We start from the raw sequence: 26,580 nt of genomic DNA on the forward strand, positions 1-26,580 counted from the left end.
AACATACAGCTGTCAAGTACATTCCTTATGTCATTTTTTTTTAATTAAGCAAGAATTTGAAGATTAAAAAAAATAAGTCATGAAACAAGAATGATACAGGTATTTTTTCTTAGAATAAAAACTAATCAGAGAACGATTAAGAAATTAGTATTTTCATTTTATTCATAATGAAATCACATTTGTTAAGTTAAAAGTTATAAAATAGTCGTAAATATCGATTATCTTATGTTAGAAAATCTTTATAAATATAATATATTTATAATATACATATAATATATGGTATTTCTACTTGAGCTAATATAGCTACTCAATATAGTTAGATATTGGTCACACATTTTGAGCTTTATATCATTAAAAAAATACGAAACTAAACCAATTAAATTGTAAATGGTAGATAAGATTTGTCTTTTGTTTACATTACGTGGTACGGATAATTTTAACTTACCAATATTTTTTTTTTTAATTTTTCAGCCTCATATTTTTCATTTTTTTATAAATTAATTTGTTATATTTAAGTATTATATAATTTAAGTACACTATATTCTATAGCACAACTGATGTGTTTAACTTGAATGCTTTCTAATATCTCTGATCGCATACTAAATTATAATTTAGAAAAAAAAAAAAGTTACAAAAATTATCTGTAAAAAGAAATGAAGGCTATAAAAACTCTAATGATAAAACAAGTTAAAGTCAACACATTATGGCTACTAATAATATGAAATAACAAAGTGTTTACAGTCGATTGATTTTATAAAATCAACGCTTTCACTTCAGCATTCTATACATTATGCACGCGTGAAGTATTATAACAATATATCTAATATTCATTAATAATTTTGTAAATATAATTTGTGATGCTTTAAAAACATTTTGATTTGTACGCACAACGATACTTAACATATTTAAAAAACAGCAAGCATTTAAATAATATATATTTGGGTGTAAATTGATCCATTAAATATTAGTTTTTTTTTTTTTTTTGGTAATATAGTTGTTTTTCTTTTTGGGTCATCCATTTAGTACGTTACGTAAAATCGTGTTTCTACATCTGTCTCGCTCTTGTCTCTGTCTCTCGGTCCCATTGTTTTCATTGAAAATATGTTACATTCGACTTCCCCTTCCTACACATAAATCATTATATTATAAAAAAAATAAAATAATGCGTTCATTTGATATGAGATTCTAAGTTTAAATAAAAAAATAATTAATTCACGTTTGAAACCTTAAAACGAGACACGATAGATACAATCTCTATACAATAATGAAATACCCCATTTTATCCTCAACATCAAGCACAATTAAGCTGAGCCGACATTCTTATGGTTTTGCGCGTATGAACCCCAATGTTTAATTTACAGCTGATGCTGTTAAGCAATTTAGTGCTGTATTATTTGGACAGTGGAAGATAGAGATTTCTCGGGACCTGATGCTAATAATATTTCAGGAGACCTGAGCAGCGTAGTATTAGAAACGGTAGGCGATACGAACAAATAAAATATTCTGAAAGCATAATTGGCTGTAATATCACCAATTATTATAAAAAACGATAATAGCACATAAGCAAGGCGTTTGAGTTCGATGAAGTATCCCATCATATGAAGTATCAGGTGTCATTATTTTGAATTATAATAATACCGTCACTGACTTTGATGACCGTAACTATAGTTACTACAGAAAAAATACGGACACACTTCAGAAGCGTTTAAGCACTATACAAACATAGAATGTAGACATTTTTTTTTTTAATTTAAAAAATCCAACGTATATCTGGAAGACTCGTTTTACATTTGATTTGAAATGAACTTTATTCTACAAAGAAAAACCCAAAAGAAAACCAGTTTATATAAATTTTTTTTTTATATTTTCTTTAGCAAACGTGATATTATATATGAGTTTGCCAGAAGTATACCGTTGTCCAGTATGATCGTGCGTACATATACAATACAGCATCATCATAAAAGCCTTAGTCGATGTGGTCGTGGCACACAGAACCGTCTTCGAGCTTACCTGAGCCGCAAAGAGACGTGTCGTCGCCTACACTCAAGTCGTCCTGGGAACTGCTCATACGGACTGAAAATTTTTAGAAAGTTTATTGTATTAGACAATCGTTAAAAGAATATTTATTTATATATTGACTGTACTGCACACAAACACAATATATCACCATAGCACAGGATCTAAAGCAGGTCAAAAGCGTGCAAAAATGGCCTAATCGGAACAAAAATCTATTCCAAGCAACCTTTGTGACAAAAACGATTACGATTAAAGGAAAAGGGAAGTGCAAATTTAGGCAACAAAAAAAAAATAAAGCAACGTAACACAGAATGGGTGTAAAATAATAACACAATATAATAATTATAACATATTATAATAATAATATAAAATAATAATAAATTACAAATACATAATTAAATAAGATACATATATAAATACATATAATCAAATTTATATATAATAATATTTAAGTTTATTTTTAAATATAGATATTGACTGAGATTCGTTGGTTAGGCATTATTTTACAGTCTTTATGGTGAAGGGCTCGGATATGGCCATAGACAATATGAGTTTATTGACGTCATGGGGGCATATATTAATATGACAAGTGAAAACTTTGTAACTCTTTTCAAGCATATTTCGCGCACGGAGGAGTGTGGGGGTCTGGCAAAGTTAATGTTTATAATTATAGAGAAGGAGTGCAGAAAGCTAAAATGTGTATATTATTTATGGTACAAATACATAATATAAAAATAATTAAATGTATACGTTCATGCTGTCAATTTCGAATATATTTTTTGACATTTTTTGGATTTTATAATTGCCTATACTTAATATCGTCCGTATTTTTAAATGTCTCGAAAATAAAAATTATATAAGCAATATCAAGTTTAATTGTAATAAACGATGAATTGTGACGGTCGAATTTTAACCAATCAGCGACCTAGTAATTATGAATACCGCAGACAATTACTGAAAAACTCTATAAATTAAAAAAATTAAAAGTAAAGTGTAATCATGATAGAGAAGGCAACTATTTTCTCCATTATTATTAAGGAGCTCGACCTCAAACGATATCGTTTGATACTAGCATTGAAAAAGAGTCTGAGGAATGAAATATTGTCAACGAACCTCTTCCCTGTCGTCCATTAGCTGTCCTGTACAAAGTGCTCTCTAGGAACTGTAAGCCGTTATTGTTGATTATGTTGAAGCCACACAGTCGCTCGATTTGTTTCCACCGATGCATTCGTTCCTAAAATTAATTCATAAATCATTGTTTAGTATACTTAATAACGAATCGAATCGAGTATAAAAAATTTAAACTATCATGCACTAATAACGTTTGAGAGTGAAATATAATCATACAGTGCAACCTCGGTATAACAAAATTGAAGGGAATTAGTAAATCTTCGTTATACCAAGTAAATCCAATCGTTACAATGAGGTTTGTTATATAGAGGTTAGGCTATTCAACGATTCGTAATAACAAGGTAAAAAAACTTGATGGAAAAAAATTATTTATTATTTCTCCCGCCATTTTAACTGTCAAACTAACAATAGGAATAAACAAAAGTGTTTACATTACTTTTTTTTTATTTTATTTATTTATTTTTTTAAAGAATAGGAAGGTGGACGAGCATATGGGCCACCTGATGCTAAGTGGTCACCAAACGCCCTTAGACATTGGCATTGTAAGAAATGTCAACCATCGCTTATAGCCAATGCGCCACCAACCTTGGGAACTAAGATTTTATGTCCCTTGTGCCTGTAATTACACTGGCTCACTCACCCTTTAAACCGGAACACAACAATATCAAGTATTGCTGTTTTACGGTAGAATATCTGATAAGTGTCAGTGTCAGTTGACAACAAACAAATCAAAATATGAATTATTTAGGAATTTTGATACTTTATATAAAGGTTATAAGTTGACAAAATTAATTAAATAGATGTAACTACTCTTACTATTTATATTATGAAATGGATGAAAATTCGTTATAAAGAGGTTTCTGACAAATGTATTCGTAATGGACAGGTATATTGTGTATTGGCTATTACGGGCAGTTCTAGGGGATTCCGAAGAATTTGTTAAATCGAGTTTAATCGTTATATTGAGGCTCTTTATATTAAGGTTGCACTGTATTTATTAAATTAATACAAACATCATCACTTTTTTCAATAATACTGTCTATTGCATAAACAGGAAAGTATATTGGGCCCAAACGAAACCTTGAGAGGGGCATTTCTTATTAAACATCTGGATTTTCGTTGTTTCATTTTAATATCTAGTATTGTATTTATTACTGTTGAATTGAGTATTTAAATCGACAGCTAACTTGATGTGGTTGATGATTGACAATTCATTGTTTAGATATTTATCGCCTAAGTTAATTATATATTGTGCAAAATAATAAATAGTCCATAACTATAAGAATACATAATAATATCTTGATCAATGTCATCTTGCTTCCTTGTCTGTCGTCGCCTTGTTTCATTGTTTCTTTTATAGTACCGAATTCTATCCAAATTTAAGTGGTAGCAGTAATTCAGCGTCATAAAAGAAATATAAAACAATCATCATGTTCTAGATGTTTCGTGCTTGCCTTTCAAACAATCACGTAGTCATTTTGAAAGTGCCGTTTTACCTTCAACAGTACACACGATGCGATACACACAAATCAATTAAACAAAGTATACTAACTTCATGGTTTTCAACACTCTTACCCACGTCAATTCCGTAACGCTCTAGTTGAAGTTGCACAGAGAAACAATTTAGAAATATTAGATTTAATCAAGTAGAACCTTTGCGATTGAAAAATTCTTAATCACAGATGCAATATCAAAATTTATAGTATATTAATACGCAAAGTGAACTCCAAAACGATCGTAGAATTTAAAAATTAATTTTTTTACTAAATTACTTTATTTTCGTCATCAAATGTTTATTTACATTTAATGTTAAAGTTAAAAAACTTCGCGTAGCCGCTTGGATGACCAAGAAATCGGATCAGTAGATCTCGAGAACATGTCCATGAAATAAGATTGTGTGCATCATGTACACAATCGGTTTTAAATACCAATATTTTTGTACTGATATATAGTATCGGCTAGTAGTACCTGCAGCTCCTGGGTGACCTCGTTGAGTGCGGTGCGCGCCTCCACGATGGACCGGTCCACGTCGTCTATCGACTTGCCGTGTGTGGAAACGAACGCGCCAACCAAACTCGACCGCTTTTTACGTAATTTCTCACACTGAAACACGACAAAATAGTAAGAATAAGAGACTAATGAGGCTTTAATAGCCGAGATGGCCCTGTGGTAAGAACGCGTGAATCTTAACCGATGATCGTGGGTTCAAACCCGGGCAAGCACCACTGAATTTTCATGTGCTTAATTTGTGATTATAATTCATCTCGTGCTTTACGGTGAAGGAAAACATCGTGAGGAAACCTGCAAGTGTCTAATTTCACTGAAATTCTGCCACATGTGAATTCTACCAACCCGCATTGGAGCAGCGTGGTGGAATAAGCTCCAAACCTTCTCCTCAAAAAGAGGAGAGAAGGCCTTTAGCCCAGCAGTGGGACATTCACAGGCTGTTACGGAGGCTTTAATCCTTAGCTTTTCTAATCTTAGAAACCGATATGCCCACTCTGCTCCAATGAATGGGTTAGAACACGTGTAAACGAGTAATAATAATAATATCCTGGGACATTTTTCACACACGGCCATCTGATCCCAAACTAAGCAGAGCTTGTACTGTGGAAACCAGATAACTGATATACTACATATACTACTTTTCTATTGTAAATACATGATTATATAGATAATTACACCCAGACTCAGGACAAACAGACATGTTCATTCACACAAATGTCTGTCCTGGGTGAGAATCGAACCCACAACCTTCGGCGTGAAAAGGCAAGTATCTACCAACCACGCCAACCGGCTCGTCAAATCAAACGAAGATTGCGGGACAAACCCAGGCCACCACTAAAGTGTCATGGGCTTAATTTGTGTTTATAATTCACTTAATGCTCGGCGGTGAAGGATAACGTCGTAAGGAAGTGTGTCCAAAGAAAATCTGCCACAAATGTATCACCCCCTATAGGAGCAGCGCAGCAATAAGTTCCACACCTCCTTAAAAGGAGAGGCCTTAACCCAACAATAGGACATTCACAAGCTGTTTACTTTGCATATTATTTTGATTTTCTATTAAAAACTTAAGTCTTCATGGACATACCGCTTCCCTTGCTTGTTGTAATTGAAGATCCGCCTGTTGTTTCTTTCTTAAGTATGACCTGTTTTCCACCTCGTGAGTCAGTTGCAGCCATTGCTGGAGTCCTGGAGGAGGAGCCCAGCATCTGTCTTCAAGTTCTCCTTCGGCTCGACGCAGTTCACCTCTAAGCATCTACGAATTCGTAGGAAAAAATCGAGTTGATTATTTAAAAAATAGACTTTTGCATATATATATTTTTAAAATAGACAGGCTGGCAAACGGGCCACCTGATAGTAAGTGGTCACCACAGTCTAAAGTAATTGACACTGTAAAAATTATTACCCATCCTCACTTACATTCAAACCGGAAAACAATAATACTAAATATAACTGTTTGACGGTACCTACACAGACGGGCTTTTTAATTAAAAAGTATTATTTATTTATTTATAGAATAGGAAGGCGGACGAGCATATGGGCCACCTGATGGTAAGTGGTCACCAACGCTCATAGACATTGGCACTGTAGGAAATGTTAACTATCGCTTACATCGCCAATGCGCCACCAACCTTGGGAACTAAGGTGTTATGTCCCTTGTGCCTGTAATAACACTGGCTCACTCACCCTTCAAACCGGAACACAACAATACTAAGTACTGCTGTTTTGCGGTAGAATATCTGATGAGTGGTTGGTACCTACCCAGACGAGCTTGAACAAAGCTCTTACCAAATGAAGCAATAAACTAGCTTACTTCTATTTCAGCTTTCAGTTGTGTCACTTCGAGGTCCGACGAGGCAGAATTCAAAAGCGGCGTGTCACCAGCTTCTCGTAATTTCTTCTCTAGATTTTTCTTCTCAGTTGTCACGTTTTCCTGAAATTAAATTACAAATTGGTAACAATGTTTAATTACAATTTATTTTTTATAAAAGTAATCTCGATCCTGTTGATTTTATGAAATTATAATTTAGTGCGTGCTAAACTTCCAAACGTTTATCGTTATTTAAATAAAATTTCCGATGCAAATCAATCGGTATTATAATAATATGTATTGATTTCTAGGTACCACGGTTTGATGTTGCTCCAAGATTACTTACATTTACCCTCGTCTTTTTAATTTAGGTATATCGAAATTAATTCACTTGTTTTCTTATTCATATTGCAATTTCATCTTCGATCGCTTACCTGTTCCAATCTAGCTTTCTCGAGTTCCTTCTGCATATCATCGAGAGCCATCTCCGCTTTCCTCAGCTGTTCCATATCACGCAGCATACGTTGTACTTGATGGCGGCTTGCGCGGCCAGCACGAACCGCCGCCCAGCCGCCTACTACAGCGCCCAGCAGTAGAGATGCGAGTAACCAGTCTTTCCATCGACTGCCTTCTAGCGACAAGGTGTAATTTATAGGATTTTTTTTTAAATAAAAATGTAGATTGTGACGTGTATGTTTCATTTGATTGTATTGTTTATTAGTTCAGTATACTTATAATGTTCTTCTGACCGAATTTCGGCCTTTTATAAATCTGCTATATTGAAGACCAGCCATCTGCATAGGAGACATTATAGAAGTAGAAGCGTATGTACATTACTCCGGGTAAAAGGACCGAATAAATATCAGCCATATAGTTTTACGTGCTTTTCGAGGCACGATATTGTAGCACTACAAACGTTAACTTAGGGCTGCTTCTGAGAATTTCTTGGCAGACAAATAAATTCATATAAACCCGCACCGGAATTTTAATCCTGAACCTCAAGATCTGTACGTTTATAAGCTAACCACTAGGCTAGAGTGGTTAGTAGTATACGTGTATAAATCATACTTAGACAACTAAGGATAATGTTAATTGATAATATCATGATCCCAAGTTAATTCATAACTGAATATCATTAACATTATATATATATATATATATATATATATATAATCTGTTATAGATATAAAAACTCCATTAGTATCCAATATTTTTTTTTCACCTCCATCTCTAAGGAAAAAGTATGGTTACACTTTAAATTCAATATGATTATTTTCTACAATAAACGAGAAGACGTTTTTACGTAAAGCCTAACTCAAAAACACTACAAAACCAATCAATATACAAAAACATACACGATGAGTGGTCGCAACATGCAAATAATTATTATATTTTTTCACCTCACCTCAAAATTTCAACGATTTGATCATTAATTATATTTTCAATAATGATTATAATCATATTTCGATCACCGGACGAACACTATTAATTATAATTCGCCGCTGAAATCACGTGGCACGACTCGCGTTAAATAATCATTTTCCCTATTTTCCTAGTCAGTTTTTGTTATACAATCAAACATAAAACTTTATAAGCCAAACCTTGACTTACAAATACTCTTTCATTGTACACTCACACATGAAAGGAATACAACACACATATTAACCATAAATTAATTAAACCGATGTTCACATAATATAGAATGCAATGTACATTACAATGTATTTTATATTATACGTACATATAACATAAAACTTCAAGCAATTTACAAATTAAATATTTACCTTTCCGATTCATCTTACATATTAAAAAAACAAGACAATTGTAGGTTAGATTTTTCTACGTGATTTGTAATGAATACAATGTATTTTATTTTGTCATAGACTATTTTTCTTGCTTGTATACAATTATGAGTGTAATTTTTGTAAATTTATCTTTAAGTATTAGCAGCCGTCTTGAATATCTGCTGAGCATAAAGATTGACAAAAGGCAGATAAGGCGTAGATGCCGTTAAGTTATTTGTAACATGCAATTAAATTTATGTTAACAAATAAATAAAACGTTTCCAATAATAATCTTAATTGATCGAGATGAAGTTTAGTATGGCTGAAGTTCTAACCGTAACCAATGCAGCGTCTTTTAACTAGTGGTAGGGCTTTGTGCAAGCTCGTCTGGGTAGGTACCACCCAGTCATCAGATATTCTACCGCAAAACAGCTATACTTGATATTGTTGTGTTCCGTTTTGAAGGGTGAGTGAGCCAGTGTAATTACAGGCACAAGGGACATAAAATCTTAGTTCCCAAGGTTGGTGGCGCATTGGCTATGTAAGCTATGGTTGACATTTCTTACAATGCCAATGTCTAAGGGCGTTTGGTGACCACTGACCATCAGGTGGCCTATATGCTCGTCCACCTTCCTATTCTATAAAAAAAAATAACGTATTAAAATTAACAGCTTATAAATGTCCCATTGATGAGCTAAAACCTCCTCTCCTTTTGAGGAAAATGTTATCTTAGAATAAAACCATCAATGAATTACTTTTCGCTTTCCGAGCCTCGCAATTATTATAAGCCGAACGAAAATGATTGAAAAAAAAATATCAATTTTTTTAACCGATATGATGTTGCAGTTTTTACAAATGTATTTAAATTTTAAAGGTGGGTTTTCCACAGATCACGTACGTAATGATCTAGTTTATGGGCAGTAAAATGAATAAGTGTTGAAACTGAAAGTACTAAAAAAATTATATTATGTACATCTGTTGGCGTAAATAATGTCTCGATATTAATTCACTTAACATTAAATTATTTTCTTTATGCATTGTCTAATAAAAATAAATTCGAAACTTAAAAATTAAAATATGTAACCATATGATAAGGCTAACGATATTCAAACTTGAACATTTCATCAAGTATAGCTAAGAGACATTTGTAATAATAATGTTCGGAACGAATTTTATCCAAAATATTGAAGTGCAGTTAAAAGTGTGAGCGAAAAGTCAGGACAAGAATCCATAATGATCTGGGATAGATGTAGTGTAAGGGAGCTATATGATTTACAATACAGGAGAGTAATACTGCTAATCGAGAGGGTTGTTTTTTTCGACAGATTAAACTCGATTTAAATCCGAAATCTAAGAATCTCTAGCCGTATTACTTAACATTCGCATATCACTTTCTGGCATTTCACGACCTTTTTCCGCGGTGAGTTACGAGTTCGTTCTTATAGAATAGCCGCACTAAGCCCTTAAACCAATAAACTTAAAACACAAATAGCATCGCATAGGATTTAAAACTAATCAGAAATGTATGTCGGTTAGAAAGCAACAAAGACTCTACAATTCATCATAACAGCGAAATGTTCAGTTAATCATAATAAATAATATAAAGTCGACGTTTAATTACTTCAATAATAATTTGAATGACAATTTATAGCGAATAAAATCCATAATCTCAAGGAAAACACTATAATAGAAGCAGGAAAATACAATATAGTCTCAAATATTAAGACTTCATAAACGCTTTTAGAAAAACGCCATCTTTAAATAAGATGTAACAAGTTCGCACGATTTCATTATTTACTTTTGTTTTAATGTATATATTAAAGATAATAATGGAACTTCGTACGTTTGCATTAAAGTTGAAATTCTATAAAATAGTATAAATATTTTTTATTATTATTATAACATTTGTATGACCATTCAGTAGCCTATTAAAACAAAATTGTTGCTACATACATCAGTACACATGTACCTACATACTAGAATTTTTTTATTATTATGTACATACTAATATTGTACTAATGACTGCCTCATTGGTCTAGTGGCTTGATATAAGGCCGCAGACCCGGAGGTCCTGGGTTCAATTCCCAGGTCGGGCCAATAAAAAGTTATTAGGTTTTTCTGTCAGAAAATTCTCAGTAGCAGCCCGGAGTGGGGAAGTTGGAAGTGTGTACACTCCCGTGCCTCGGAAAGCACGTAAAGCCGTTGGTCCTGCGCCTGAACTCTTTCCGGTCGTGTCGGATTGCCGTCCCATCGGATTATGAGAGTTAGGGAATAGAGAGTGCACCTGTGTTTGCGCACACACTTGTGCACTATAATATCTCCTGCGTAGTTGGCTAATCTCTCTTGAGATTGGCCGCCGTGGCCGAAATCGGTCTGGAGGACATTATTATTATTATTATTATTAATATTATATAACCGCTAGTGCTATGTCCTGTGTACTGTGTTGTCTGATAAAGATGGATATTTTAACTATAATCCTTCGTACATCTTCTCTTACTAATGCATATATAATTATTTCTTAAATGTGATGATGTGTGATGATCTCATTTTTGATGTGTTATTGAGCTGTGCTAGAAGTGGATACGATAATGAATAATACAAGGTCGCGAAATTTTCATGTTATTTAGAGGTCCGCGCAACTAAAATTTTTGATCTATTAACAGAAGTAAATAAACAGCCTGTAAATCTGCCAGAGCCTAAAGGCCTTCCCTACTCTTTAAGGAGCTTATTTCACAACCCTGGCACATGTGCCAGAACTATATTCGAAACATACAAATTTCTACGCGATGTTTTCCTTCAATGAAGAGCACGAGATAATAAATAAATAATATCCTGGGACATTATTCACAGATCAGATACCAAACTAAGCAGAGCTTGTACTATGGAAACCTGACAACTGATATACTACATATACAACTTTTCTTTCGTAAATACATTTTTATATAAATAATTACACCCAGACTCAGGATAAACAGACATGTTCATGCACACAAATGTCTGTCCCGGGTAGGAATCGAACCCACAACCTTCGGCATGAAAGGCAAGTGTCTACCAACCACGCCAACCGTAAGAGTAAGAGTAACAGCCTGTTAATGTCCCACTGCTGGGCTAAGGCCTCCTCTTCCTTTTAAGGAGAAGGTTTGGAGCTTATTCCACCACGCTGCTCCAATGCGGGTTGGTAGAATACACATGTGGCAGAATTTCAATGAAATTAGACACATGCAGGTTTCCTCACGATGTTTTCCTTCACCGTCAAGCACGAGATGAATTATAAACACAAATTAAGCACATGAAAATTCAGTGGTGCTTGCCCGGGTTTGAACCCACGATCATCAGTTAAGATTCACGCGTTCTAACCACTAGGGCATCTCGGCTTTTACGCCAACCGTACACGCCAAAATACAAATAAAGAGATAAATGTGTCATAGCCATTGGTCCATCTTGACTTCAGCTTTCAATGCATGATATTGATTAAGTTACGCCTACAACCTTAAGGAGGCTTAAGGTGTGAGACTGAGACAATCAGTTCTTTTCATATTTACTTGCCAAAATTCGCACATGTTCAATTAATTCAATTCGCTATTATATTATAACTAATTTTTTTAGTGTTCTTGTAAAAGACAATTTTAATTTGATTCGCATAAAAATACAATGTGTATCGCTTTTTAAAATAAATAAATGGCGTTTCGATTCTATTAGTCCGACAGTTTTAACGCTAAGCAAAATAGAAATAAATATTTCTCAACTCATTTAAACAACTGAATAATATAATGTCCTCCAGACCGATTTTGTCCACGGCGGCCAATCTCAAGAGAGATTAGCCAACTGCGCAGTATATATTATAGTGCACAAGTGTGTGCGCAAACACAGGTGCACTCTCTATTCCCTAACTTTTATAATCCGGAAAGAGTTCAGGCGCAAGACCAAAAAGGCTTTATGTGCTTTCCGAGGCACGGGAGTGTACACACTTCCAACTTCCAGACTCCGGGCTGCTACTGAGAATTTTCTGACAGAAAAACCCAATAACTTTTTACTGGCCCGACCTGGGAATTGAATCCAGGACCTCTGGGTTTACGGCCTTATATCAAGCCACTAGACCAACGAGGCAGTCAGTGAATAATATATATACTTATATGTGCATATAATATATTTATTACATCTACAAATACAGTGCCAATATCTATTGGGCGTTGGTGACCACTTACCATCAGGTGGCATATATACTCGTCCGCCGACCTATTCAATAAAATAAATAAATCAGTTATTTATGATATCAAAACTAATCATTTATAAAATCAGGTATTACATTATGTAAATTTAGTGTTAAATAATTTTAGGCAAACGAATAAATATGCCATTTGGCCTTAAGTGATTACCTTCACTCATAAACCTTTTTTTTTCTTTCTTTCTTTATAATATAGGTAGACAGATGGGCAGACTTTCTCTAATGGTAAGTGGTCACCACCTCCCATAGCGCCGTAAGAAATATTAAGCATTCCTTACATCACCAATGCGCCACCAACCTTGGGAACTAAGATGTTATGTCCCTTGTGCATGTAGTTACACGAGCTCATTCACCCTTCAAATCGGTACACAACAATACAAAGTATTGTTATTTGACGGTAGAATATGGGAGTGTAAATTTTGCACTGTAAGAAATATAAAAATTTTTCACCGTTAATAATGCGTTACTTTAAAACGGGATCCATCGGGACGAGGGATTCGAACCTAGAACCACAAGATCATGATACATGTACAATAAATATACAACTTAAACTCGCGATCTGATCTCGTTAGCTACATCTATAATACAAACAGTTGTTAAATGTATAAATATTTCAATAAATAATAGTGTTTTAATTAATAATAAATTATCTTAGTTAGCGTGTGGCGTTAATAAATAATCCAGTCCAATTAAACCTTCATCCGTCAAGTCACCATATCGTCCGCTGATCAAAAAGTCAATGAAAGAAGCAGCACGCAAAGCTATTGTTGCACCAAGCACCATTTATCTCATCACTATTAGTCACAAGGTTATTCTCACTGCGATCACGAAAATTGAAGTAAAAAAAAAATAATGTCAAATAAAATCAAAACAAAATTATAACCACAATCGACATCCGACAAAACTTGGTATTGAATGAGACAAATGATACTTGAATGCCGTGATGTAAGACTAGAGACGCTACGATTTGTGCCATTTGTAGGACTCGAATAACATCACACGAATGACATCGAATCGATGCATTGAGTGGTGATACTGTTAACTATCATTAATAATTTGCCAGGAAAGAGGTTACGGGGTCGCCATCATAGTTTAATAGTAGCATAAGTATTTAGCATAATGCTAAAAAGAAATAAATTTCAAATAAAGAACTGGAGCGTTTTATCAAAGAATTTAAAATCTTTCAACATGATAATGTAGATCAATTTATAACACAACGTATTAAATAATGTATTGTACGATTTGTTTATTAAAATCAAAAGTATTTTTTTCTACAAAACGCATATATTGTTTGTATATATGTATATATATGCATGTACTATGCACGTTGCAATTTAGGACCCGGACACCTCAACTGATTTTGTTAATATACATATGTTTTAACTCTTAAAATTTTAGAATAGTTAGAATTTAAACATTATACACGATAAACAGTACGTGTCAAGTCACGATACTAGAAAAGCTTTCTTTTAAAAAACCCTCGAGTAACTCATCAAATTTCAGTGGTATAAAATTATTCCAATATCACAACGATTCAATATTCGCTTTTCCCGAAACAGTCACACCCACTTTCAGTTATTTTTTACTAGATTTATGATATAAATGTTTCAGAAATTAAAACTTAATACAATAACATAACTTTTGTGTAGCAATGAGTCACGTATGGCGGAACTCAGCGTTTAATTGGTTTTAATTAGATAGTTTAGCTCCACACTGCGATTACGGCATGTGACGATGAAATTGAACTGTATTCTAGATTTGATTCTCTACAGTTCTATACAATTATACATAGAAAATAAAAATAATCGAAATATATGATTATTATCAAAGGAAAAAGGCTTTGATATGGTTTAATAATAAAGATTAAAATTTAAATTTTGGGAGTTAATATATATAATGCTAGTTTTTGTGTGAAATTATGCGTTCACGTCTACTTCATTATATTGAAACTTATAAACTTATAGTTGACCTGGGATTAAGGGTTTCGTAATAACATCGCATAATTATATGTTTTAAGTCAATCCGTAACCGAGTATTTTAGTAAAATTAATTATTATGTTGATAGGTGATAGCCGTAAGTTCAACGAATTGTTAATATTTTAAAAACTTGATTAAAAACCAGTAAGTAGTTATAGAAATATACGATGCATCATCGAATACAATTAGTTCTGGGTTTGAGTGTTACTCCACTGCATTGACTGATTAATGAATAAATATGGAATAGGGTTCCATTAAAAAACACAATGTTTTGGATAGCAAAAAAATATTTTAAAAGCCTATATTTTAATTTTTATTTGATCTTACGTAAAAGAGCATTCTAAATATAATCAAAAGTTTTAAGTATATTTAATTACAAATCCTTTTTAACGACAGTATTTTTTTTAGATACAAGTTTCTGGCGTTGAATATCACTGTTTAGAAAAGCACAAACACAACCGTGATATATGACTTGAGAGTATTTTTTATGTTAAAAGCATATGTTATCTAACTCACGATACATAGCCAATGAACCATAGCGATAAGTGTAGATACTGTAAGAAATATATTTTGCCCACGTTTTTTGTGATACTATCTTTTTTTATATAGAATAGGAAGGCGGACGAGCATATGGGCCACCTGATGGTAAGTGGTCACCGACGCCTATAGACATTGGCAATGTAAGAAATGTTAACCATCGCTTACATCACCAATGCGCCACCAACATTGGAAACTAAGATGTTATGTCCCTTGTGCCTGTAATTACACTGGCTCACTCACCCTTTGAACCGGAACACAATAATACCGAGTACTGCTGTTTTGCGGTAGAATATCTGATGAGTGGGTGGTACCTACCCAGATGAGCTTGCACAAAGCCCTACCACCAAACAAAGCCTTAACACCAATCTGGCACGTATAAAATGAGAAAATCGTATCAAAATAAACCCGTTATTTTTAATAGAAATAATATCCACTAATAAGCGTAATTATGGCGACCCTATGAAGTATGATTTAATAACATTGCCAGTACTTAGAACATAACTCACCCACAACTTCATATACTCAAAAGCTACAAAATTATTAACTGAATGATATTCGCATTACCTGACAGTTTTTTTAGCGCACACGAACATTTTTTTTTTTCGTTTATTTTTAGACGATGATGTTATGCTATTGTTTTTAATAATGATTGTTAAAATTAGTAATGACAGGTCGGCGTAATATATACTTTCGAGTACGTTTGAATAGAGAACTCCTTTATTTTCCGACTAGCAAGGATTCTATAAGGATACTTAGGAGTTAGAGCTATGATCGCGTTGTGTTTCATTAAAATTCAGTGTTTTTTGAAGAATATAACTTTAAAACTATAATATAATCACTACATAATATAAAACATAGACTCCCCGCCGCGTCTGTATGAACTACTGGACGGATTTTCATACGGTTTTCACCAATGGACATAGTAATTCATAAACAAGGTTAAGGTATTCGTTTTGTGTGTGAGAGTTTTGTGTAAATTGGCTGAAAGATGATAAATATTGTTGAAGTGGTCGAAAAAACATGCTTTTTACTATACATGAGTTTAACTGCTGTGCGCGTAAACCATTCATACACCTATGTATTACCAGGTATAAATTGTCTATAAATCCTTATCCTACACGTACGAAGTCAGGGCGGGTAGCTAATAAATATTAATTAATAGAGCTTGAAAAAATTTATGAAACATGTATGTGATAAATTTGACAAAAATGTCAACAATTTCCTAATACTAATGATAAAAATAGGTACTTAACTTTAAATAACATCATAATATTCTAATATCCATAAAGTGCGTGTGTGCGCGTATCGCATACACACGTGCGTGCGCTTACGTGCGTGAGCGACTCATTAATCAATAAGCAATTATGATTTTGTATTATAATTTTTGTTTACTATGCTTTGTATGAATTAAATAATAATGTCCTCCAAACTGATTTCGGCCACGGCGACCAATCTCAAGAGAGTTCAGTCAACCGCGCAGGGCATATTGTAGTGCACAAGTGTGTACGCAAACACAGGTGTACTCTCTATTCGCATAATACGATAGGACGGCAATCCGACACGACCGGAAAGAGTTCAAGAGCAGGACCAACGGCTTTACGTGCTTTCCGAGGCATGGGAATGTACATCCTTCCAACTTGCAAACTCCGGACTGTTACTAAGTTTTTCTTTTTTACTTTTTATTGGCCCGACCTGGGATACGAACCCAGGACCTCGGGGTCTGCGGCGTTATATCCACTAGACCAACGAGGCAGTCATAATTATTACTATTTCTCAATAAAATAAATATATCCACTACTTCAAAAACTCTAAAGCTCCAAAAGTATTATAAGGCCTATCCCGAAAACCTCCAATCCTTCTATCAATTTACATTTTCGTCCAATTTCCATCCTGCCTTTCTTATCCACAGTCCTTGAACGTATTGTCTATTCTCAACTTAATATACATCTAAACAGTAATAATTTCCTTAACCCACTTCAGTCAGGTTTTCGTAATGGACATAGCACAATTACTGCGCTTATCAAAATATGCGATGACATTCGATTTGCTATAGACAATAAGCTCATTACAATCATTGTTCTTCTTGACTTAAGTAACGCGTTTAATAATGTCGACCATGATTTACTTTTAGCAATGTTGCGTGCGCTTAATTTATCACCTGGTACCGTGGACTGGTTTCGTTCATACCTATGTGATAGGCAACAGTACGTAAGTTTTGACAATATGTTATGTTCTTCTTGTTTTCTTCAATCTGGGGTACCGCAAGGTGGCGTTCTGTCACCGTTGCTATTTTCTATTTTTATTAATTCTGTCTCATCACTTCTTTCCTGTTATTATCATCTTTATGCCGATGATCTACAGTTATACGTAAATACACCAATTAACAATCTCGCTAATGCTATCCAAACATTAAATTCCGAAGTCGAAAAAATTGCAGTATGGTGTCGTTCATATGAAAATCGCAGGCGGCTATTATCGGCAGCTCCCAGCAATGGCGCAAAATTAATCAGTTCCGAATCCCTCCCATCATTCTTAATGGCACTGCGCTTTCACTACTCCCAACGATTAAAAATTTGAGGCTAATAATAGATAAGTCGCTCTCTTGGGTTCCTCAAGTAGCAGCGGTGAGTCGAAAAATTTTCGCCTCCATTGGCTCTCTTAGACGCTGGATAAAGTTTTTGCCGTATAAAACCAAACTCGCTTTAGCCAACTCTTTGCTATAACCCCTATTGGACTATGCCGACTCGGTCTATTTAGATATTTCTGAGGAACTGCTAAATAAACTAGAGTGCTTACAGGACATGTGTGTTCGCTTCATATTTGGGTTACGTAAATATGATCATATTACCCAGCATCGTAAAAAACTAAAGTGGCTGCCAATACGGTCGCGTCGAAATATGCATGTCCTTTCTTTGCTTTATACCATACTCTACCATCCTCAAACTCCAACCTACCCAAAAGAGCGGTTTACCTTCCTTGGCTCTCATACACCAATCAATTTGCGCTCTGAGCAAGACAATAAGTTGTACTAAAATATACAGCAATTCCTCTACGGTGAAAGCAGTCAAACTATGGATTTTCCTGCCTCGAGAAATCGTCAAGCTGAATCCGTACATATCTTTAAGAGTCGTTTGCATAATTATTATTCATCAATATAACTATAGCATGTTGTATTATTATTTATTTCTTATATAAGTTTATATGAGAAACTTATATAAGAAATAAATAATAATACAACATGCTTTCTTTTGCATATCAATGATATGCTCTCTCTTGGGAACATACATTGCTATGCAGATGATAGTACAGTGCATGGTGGATACCACGGACGCGCAGTGGCTGGGCGGGCGGAAACTGAGGAGAGGCGGGAGAATCTTGTTATTGAACTCGATAGGACATCAGAGCTCATCGCCAAATGGGGTTCTGATAATCTTGTTGAGTTTAATGTCAAGAAAACACAGGTGTGCGCTCTCACAGCGAATAAGTCACCATTTTACCCTCATCCCTCCCTCTGTGGCACACCGCTGATGATACAAAGCAAAATCGCCATGCTGGGGATGGACGTTCGCTGCGACCTTAGTCCAAGGGATTACATCGAGGCTATTATAAAAACAGCTTCACGAAAACTCGGAGTTCTGAACAAGGTACGGCGTTTTTTCACGCCACAACAACTGTGCCTGTTATACAAAACACAGGTACGGTCTTGCGTTGAATATTGCTCGCACCTTTGGGATGGCTCCGCTAAGTACCTACTGGAGGCCTTGGACCGGTTGCAGCGACGTGCCGTGCGCATTATTGGCGACGTAAAGGTCACAAACGACCTTGAACCTTTACAATTGCGTCGCGAGATAGCAGCACTGAGCGCTTTCTGTCGACTGTATCACGGCGAGTGCTCTGAGGAATTATTCTCTCTAATTCCTGCTTCCCCCTTCCTTCTTAAGTCCACGCGAGCTGGTTCTCGATGTCACCGCCTAACTGTGACATCAATTCCATCGCGCACAAAGAAATTTGGCAACTCCTTTCTTTGTCGCACTACCAAAAAATGGAATTCCTTACCAGCTCACGTGTTCCCCTCCTCTTACAACCCGGGTTCCTTCAAACGAGGCTTGAAGAGGCATCTTGCGGGCCGGCAAGGCGGGGACGGCTAGTACAGAACATTCTTCCCGACTGTACTGGCCGTCGTCGCGTTTGGACTCTACTACCACTTACCATCAGGTGGAGAAGAGTCATTTGCCATCCCGGGGCATATAAAAAAAAAATATATGTATGTATGTATGTTAGTATATTACATATTTGTATTAAGTTCATAAGCTTTCAATAAATTTTAAGTATTTGTTGTTCGCACATTATGCCTGATTAATAATCCTGGCAAAAAAAAAACATAAATATTTCTCTTTACAGAGGTTGCCTTGAAGAGATCACTGTAAGTGATAACGCCGCCTTTGCATACTAAATGTACTTCTTGTTATTATATGTTTGGAAATTGTGTGCAATAAAGAATTAATAAATATCCAATACATCATTTAATTAGAATTATGTTTTATTATAAATGATCTAGAAAAAGTATGTTAATAATTAACTTTAACATAAAATTTATATTTATGTTCTTTTAGTATTTTTCTAAAACTGATGTCGGACTTCGTTATAACGTGTTAAAAAGTTAAATAAATTGTCTAATAAATAATTATGACAAAACGGGGTTTGACGACAAATATCAATATGTAACTAGTTTTCGCCCGCGGCTTCGTCTGCGTATTTCGGCTTTGTGGAAGACCGTCTCGGTAGGCACCACCCCCCCACTCATCAGATATTCTACCGCAAAACAGCAATACTTATTATTGTTGTGTTTTAGTTTATAGGGTGGAATTACTAGTGAATAAGGCACTAGGGACATAACATCTTAGTTTCCAAGGTTGGTGGCGCATTGGCAATGAAAGTATTGGTTAATATTTCTAACAGTATTAATGTTTATGGCAGTGGTGACCAATTACCATGAGATAACCCATTTATCCTGTCATTAGAAAAGAGGGGAAGGAAACGGCATATCAGACTTGATACAGGACCGAACCCACTCGACTATCTCATAATCCGATACGACCGTTAGTCCTCCGAGTTCAGGCGTTGGACTAACGTTTCAACGTGCCTCCCGAAGCACGGAATTGTACACACTTTCAACTTCCAGATTCCGGGCTGCTAATGAGAATTTTCGTCAGAAAAATCTAATAACTTTTTTATTAGCCCGTACTGGAATTTGAACAAAGGACTTCGGAATCTGCGGCATTGTGTCCAGACCACTAGACCAACGAAGCAGATAAATGTTATATCAGCTATATGACACTAACGACCCCCGCGTCTCCTACATTATATCTTCTCTTAACTTTTTAAATTATGATTAATTATTATCCTAGTGGTTAGAACGAAAGCATCACTGAATTTTCATGCGCTTAATTTGTGTTTATAATTCATCTCATACTTGACGGTGAAGGAAAACATCGTGAGGAAACCTGCATGTGTATAATTTCATTGAAATTATGCCACGTGTATTGTCCAACCCGCATTGGAGCAGCGTGGTGGAATAAGCTCAAACCTTCTCCTCCAAAGGGAGAAGAGGCCTTAGCCCAGCAGTGGGACATTAACAGGCGACTACGGTTGATTTATAAATTCAAAATAATTTAAATTAATCTAATACTATTATTGGTCCAAAACGAACTCACCTTTAGGGGGTCCAAAAAGCACAACGTCCATAGCTTTCAAAGCAAGTTTCTGCTTGTGAATCGGATCTTTAATTCCTAGCACGTTGCTTAAATACTGCATGTTATTCACTGCCAATCTAAGACAACAGTTTTATTAATTAAAAAGTGATTGATTTTAAAGCAGTAATATAAGAACACTCCAGACCTGAATGAATTTATATACAATGTCACTCGGGATGATGTCAGGATTTTCACGATATATCTAAATCTGTCCAGACAAATAAAAGTGAAGGTGGAATGAAGAAACTCATATGAGTTTCTTCATATGAGTTTCTTCTCATTATATTTATCTGATTATATGTATGTATATACATACATGAACTCTGAAAATATAACACTCCTTTCTTGAGCATTTTAACAATTGAGTATCTACATCTTTGTTAAAATGCATACTACTTTACTGGTAGGTCTTTGTGCAAGGTCGTCTAGGTAGGGACCACCCACTCATCAGATATTCTACCGCAAAACAGCAGTACATGGTATTGTTGTGTTCCGTTTTGAAAAGTGATTGAGCCAGTGGAATTACAGGCACAACGGACATAACATTTTCGTTCCTACGGTTGGTGACCCATTGGTGATGTAAGCGATGGTTAACATTTTTTATAATGCCAATGTCTATGGGCGATGGTGACCACTTACAATCAGCTCATATGCTTGTCTGCCAACTATGCTATTATTATTTTTTTACCGAGAATTTCCCACATTTGGGAAAAGGCCTTTATCCTATATATACGGAGATGGATTGTTCACGTTGTTTCACTGAGCACACCAACCGATAATATACATCATTTATATGTATATGCCTTTATACCAATTTCGAGTCATCTTAATGTCAAGTTTCATTATGATCAGTTCAGCGTTTTAGTCGTGATGAGATAACTAACATACAGCCATAAAATATGACAGATAAAAAATATTATTTTAGAATTTTATGTCGGGTTTATTTTTAGAATTTTTTTCTTTCAAATGTCGGTTACTATTTGTGTCATTGCATAATGTCAGTTTTACCTTGGAAGAGTGGCTCCCGTGACGCGGTGTTGATGGAACAATGTCTTGTACTGCGGCAGGTCAACTGACTCGGAGAGCCATTCCACTGTCTGTTCCACCGTCCAATTGTGCACCTTTAAATAAATATTATAACATAAGAAATCAATAGTGAGAAGAAGGTACTTAGCCGACATAGCTACTTCGGCACGTATCGGCACTACATACAAAGGTATTTTTTTATGTCCTAAGTAGGACGGGCGAATGGACCACCTGATGGTTAGTCACTACTGCCTATAGACAATGGCGCTGTGAGAAATATTACTACCATTCCTTAAATCGCCAATGCGCCACTAACCTTGGGGACTAAGATGCCCTTGTGCCTGAAAGTGTAACTAACACTTTCTCACTAACCCTGTTCCACCGGTGCCCCAGTCAATACGTCAGACTTACAATTATTAATCTTTCTTAACTTAACTTAATCTTTCAAGTTCTGCCTTACTTGATAAACGTTGCTTAGTACCCGTTTAGTTAAACACTGATTTATCTCTTTCTTTCATTATTGATTTGTCATTCGAAAGAAGAAGACAGCATTGTTAAACTAATTTCACGCCAAACGTTTATAATTAAGGCTGTTTATAAGAAACATCCACAATGCCAACGCGCCCATTGTCAAGTTAGTATCGTCTATTATTAGTTGGTCGTGTTTTTGCATCAGCGGACACAAAGTCACAAAGCGGTTGTCGATTTAGTTTGTAGAACATTATTAAATGGAAGTTACCGTATGTATTAGATTTCTGATGTAATCAACAAATGATGTGTTTGATTCATTAAGACGAAGCGAAGTTCGAGATCGTTTCGACAATAATAATAATATCCTGGGACATTTTTCACACACGGCCATCTGATCCCAAATTAAGCTTGTACAAAGCTTGTGCTATGGAAACCAGACAACTCATATACTACATATACCACTTTTCTTTTGTAAATACATACTTATATAGATAATTACACCTTGACTCAGGACAAACAGACATGTTCCTGCACACAAATGTCTGTCCTGGGTGGGAATCGAAACCACAACTTTCGGCGTGAAAGGCAAGTATCTACCAACCACGCCAACCGGCTCGTCAAACATACAATATCAATATCAATATCGACAATAATATTCGAATGCACTTTGTCAATCAGATAGCGTTCGAAACGCGTTATGACTCTCTTAACAAATTCAACACATTATGGTATTTATTACATGATAATCCATTAGACCAATTGTAGCGTGGGCATTTTTAAATTAATGAAATAAACAACGATTATTGTCACTTTTCGGATTAACTTGTAAATTATTTAAAGTTAATAATTATTGTTTCTATATAAATCATAAGATCGAACATATATCCACAGACAAAAGAAATGTATCACTAGTACCTCACCTCTGACCGCAACCATGCCTCCCAAAGCTCCTTAACCGAGATATGCATGTCATCGTTATGGTGGAAGGCACGTTGCCGCTTTTCATAGCCGCTGTCATATTGTAACTCCTCGCGGAGGAACTGGAAGAAACAGGTAAATATAAAATTTATAATAATATAACGGAAATACATTAGGTTAACATTTATCCGGATTATTTCAAACATAACCGGTTTTTGATTTTCGTTCTACGGTATATATTATAGCAGGAAATGATATTCTACATATCAAATATCGTCAAAATGTATGTATTATATTGGTGTTAAACACGAAATGAATCGTGTTCGAAATACAGACAATACTGAGTCATAATCGTATTTTCGATTAACGAAAAAAAAACAATATATATTTATTTAATTAATAAATATGAAACAGAGCTAAAATATATCGTGTTTTTTATACTAAGGGATGGCATTATTTATTTATTTATTTATTTATGGAATGGATCTCCAACAAATGATACACACTTACGAGTACATTATCGTGGAATAATATTTTAAAATATGTGTGCTTCTTCTATTAAAGGAGACCACAGCAAGCACATAAAATTACATTGGTAAATACAAATACTGATATAGAAAACCGAATGGTTTCCTTTTATTATATTCATTTATATTTTTCAGAGAACAAAAAACGCAATTACTTTTACGACCCGGCCCGAGATTTGATGCTAGGACTTCGGATATTCGGTTTTATAAATTATTGACTGGACCAAGGAGACAGACGAATTGTAATTAGTAACATAATATAATACTTACATCGTCACTTTCACTTAAGTCGACATTGCCATTCGCGTCATCATCTAGCTGTCTATGCAGCTGAGTGATAGCCTCCAGTCCAGCGTGGTCTTGGAGACACGATGGTTCATTGTTGCACGCTTCGACCAGTACTGGAAATAAACAAACGATATATTGTAGTACACACATATTGTACTATACAGGAAGTTATGTCAGTAAATTATATATTAATTAATAGGTCAATCTTTTTTTAATGCTATCCATAAATGAGAATGTGTTTATTTTTTTTGTTTGTAACGCTTATACGTTTTAAATATTCAACCGATTATAATGAAATTTTGTATACGCGTTGTATGTGGTACGGAAAAGGATAGAGAGGGTATCTGACATTTGACATTTCCTCTTACACGCGGCTAGCCTCGAGCCAAGTCACGAGCGGAAACTAGTTAAGAAATAAAACTTTTTCTATTCGTGGTAACTTGTTGAGCCGAGCATGTCCTAGGCTAGAGCATGTCAATGTTAACGGAAAATTGCTGGTTTAAACCCAGGCCAACCTTTAACTTGAGAACATTTTTTCATAAACAGTATTCATGGTTATACAATTGAACTGTGACGTCATAAAGCATCGCTCACAACGGTGTAATTAACAACTTTTTGTACAGATACAAAAAAGGCTGTTCACTTGCGTATTGGATCAAATAAGTACGATATGATAATAACGATATTGTTGGCCAGATGTTCATGTTATGACTTAGAACAAAGATAGATCGCTATTTAAAGAATCAGTGATAAATAAAATTTAATTGGTGAAAACTTTATTCTAACAGTTGTTGTTTTAAATTTCAATGTTTGCCCAAGTTTATTTTTAATGTAAATATATCGATGAATAGTAATTAATTTTTAATAGTGTAAGTCGAGTTTCGATAATCTATAACTTGTAATTAAAATTAATTACTATTGTATTTACAATTAATCACTATTTCTTGATATTCGAAATTTAAATGTATATGTATTTAGATTAACCGCAGTGAACTGATTCTATTTCGAATATAATAACAATTATATACTACCTACTATATTGTTATATAATAACAATTATATACGTTGGGCCGGTTGGCGTGGTTGGTAGATGCCTTTCACGCAGAAGGTTATGGATTCGATTCCCACACAGGACATACATTTGTATGCATGAACATGTATGTTTGTCCTGAGTCAAGGTGTAATTATCTATATAAGTATGTATTTACAAAAGAAAAGTAGTATGTGTAGTATATCAGTTGTCTAGTTTCCATAGTACAAGCTCTGCTTAGTTTGGGATCAGATGGCCGTGTGTGAATAATGTCCCAGGATATTATTAATATATATTTTATACTTAGTACCATTTATCTACTATAATATATTAGGCACAGGAAAAGTTATACCTTAAGGCTTAAAGCTTCGGCGTGGTCCGAGTGCAGCGAGGCTAAGTTATAGAATTAATTATATTTTTTAAATTTACGAATTATTTTGTATATTAAGTGATATTTTATTTGTATCGTTATTTATTTAGTGGTAGAGCTTTGTACAAACTCTCAAAATCATATATTCTACCGCTAAACAGCAACTTGGTATTGTTGCGTTCCGGTTCGAAGGTTGAGTGAGCCAGAGTAACTACAGACACAAGGGACATAACGTCTTAGTTCCTAAGGTTGATGGTGCCTTGGTAATGTACGGTTAATATTTCTTACTGCGCCAATATCTAAAGTGGTCATGATATATACCATTTGCCCGTCCACTTACCTATTATTTAAAAAAAAAATTACAATCTAAAAAGTTTTGCTTCATCTTTATCTGTGTCTGTATGTAATCTATATATTTAAATTAATATAAACTTAGATTAAACCTTATAAACCGTCTATTTCTAGAATATACCAACAATTAAATATATTTTGTATCGTGGAATACGCATTCTCCTCGCACCAGTTACAATTATATTATATAGTATATAAAAAGGTATTAAGTAAAATCTTTAATGAACGGTGAATTTCCATTTTACGTAACTTCAATTCAGTCATTAAGGCGTTTATTGTATTTTGATGATTCTTAATTACATATAGAAGTTTTTCGTATTCTATAAAAATATTGATAACAAACACAAATTGTGTCAATA

General features: G+C 34.6%; 1 protein-coding gene across 2 annotated transcripts in view; it reads right to left on the bottom strand.

Moving 5' to 3' along the window:
- LOC126776785 (stromal interaction molecule homolog) overlaps positions 1–26,580 on the bottom strand; it is a 52,978-nt gene that overhangs the window by 4,721 nt on the left and 21,677 nt on the right. The window contains exons 2-11 of one of the 2 annotated variants that reach the window (XM_050499545.1): positions 24,453–24,583; positions 23,658–23,777; positions 22,249–22,361; positions 21,202–21,317; positions 7,396–7,592; positions 6,965–7,084; positions 6,239–6,406; positions 5,116–5,250; positions 3,130–3,250; positions 2,011–2,073 (exon numbers count right to left, since the gene is read on the bottom strand). In XM_050499545.1, the coding sequence (XP_050355502.1) occupies positions 2,011–2,073; positions 3,130–3,250; positions 5,116–5,250; positions 6,239–6,406; positions 6,965–7,084; positions 7,396–7,592; positions 21,202–21,317; positions 22,249–22,361; positions 23,658–23,777; positions 24,453–24,583 (1,284 nt within the window). The remainder of the gene's footprint in view (positions 1–2,010; positions 2,074–3,129; positions 3,251–5,115; positions 5,251–6,238; positions 6,407–6,964; positions 7,085–7,395; positions 7,593–21,201; positions 21,318–22,248; positions 22,362–23,657; positions 23,778–24,452; positions 24,584–26,580) is intronic. The other variant, XM_050499546.1, reaches the window with a different exon arrangement.

Source organism: Nymphalis io, chromosome 21, assembly GCF_905147045.1.
Source record: "Nymphalis io chromosome 21, ilAglIoxx1.1, whole genome shotgun sequence".
NCBI classification, from domain to species: domain Eukaryota; kingdom Metazoa; phylum Arthropoda; class Insecta; order Lepidoptera; family Nymphalidae; genus Nymphalis; species Nymphalis io.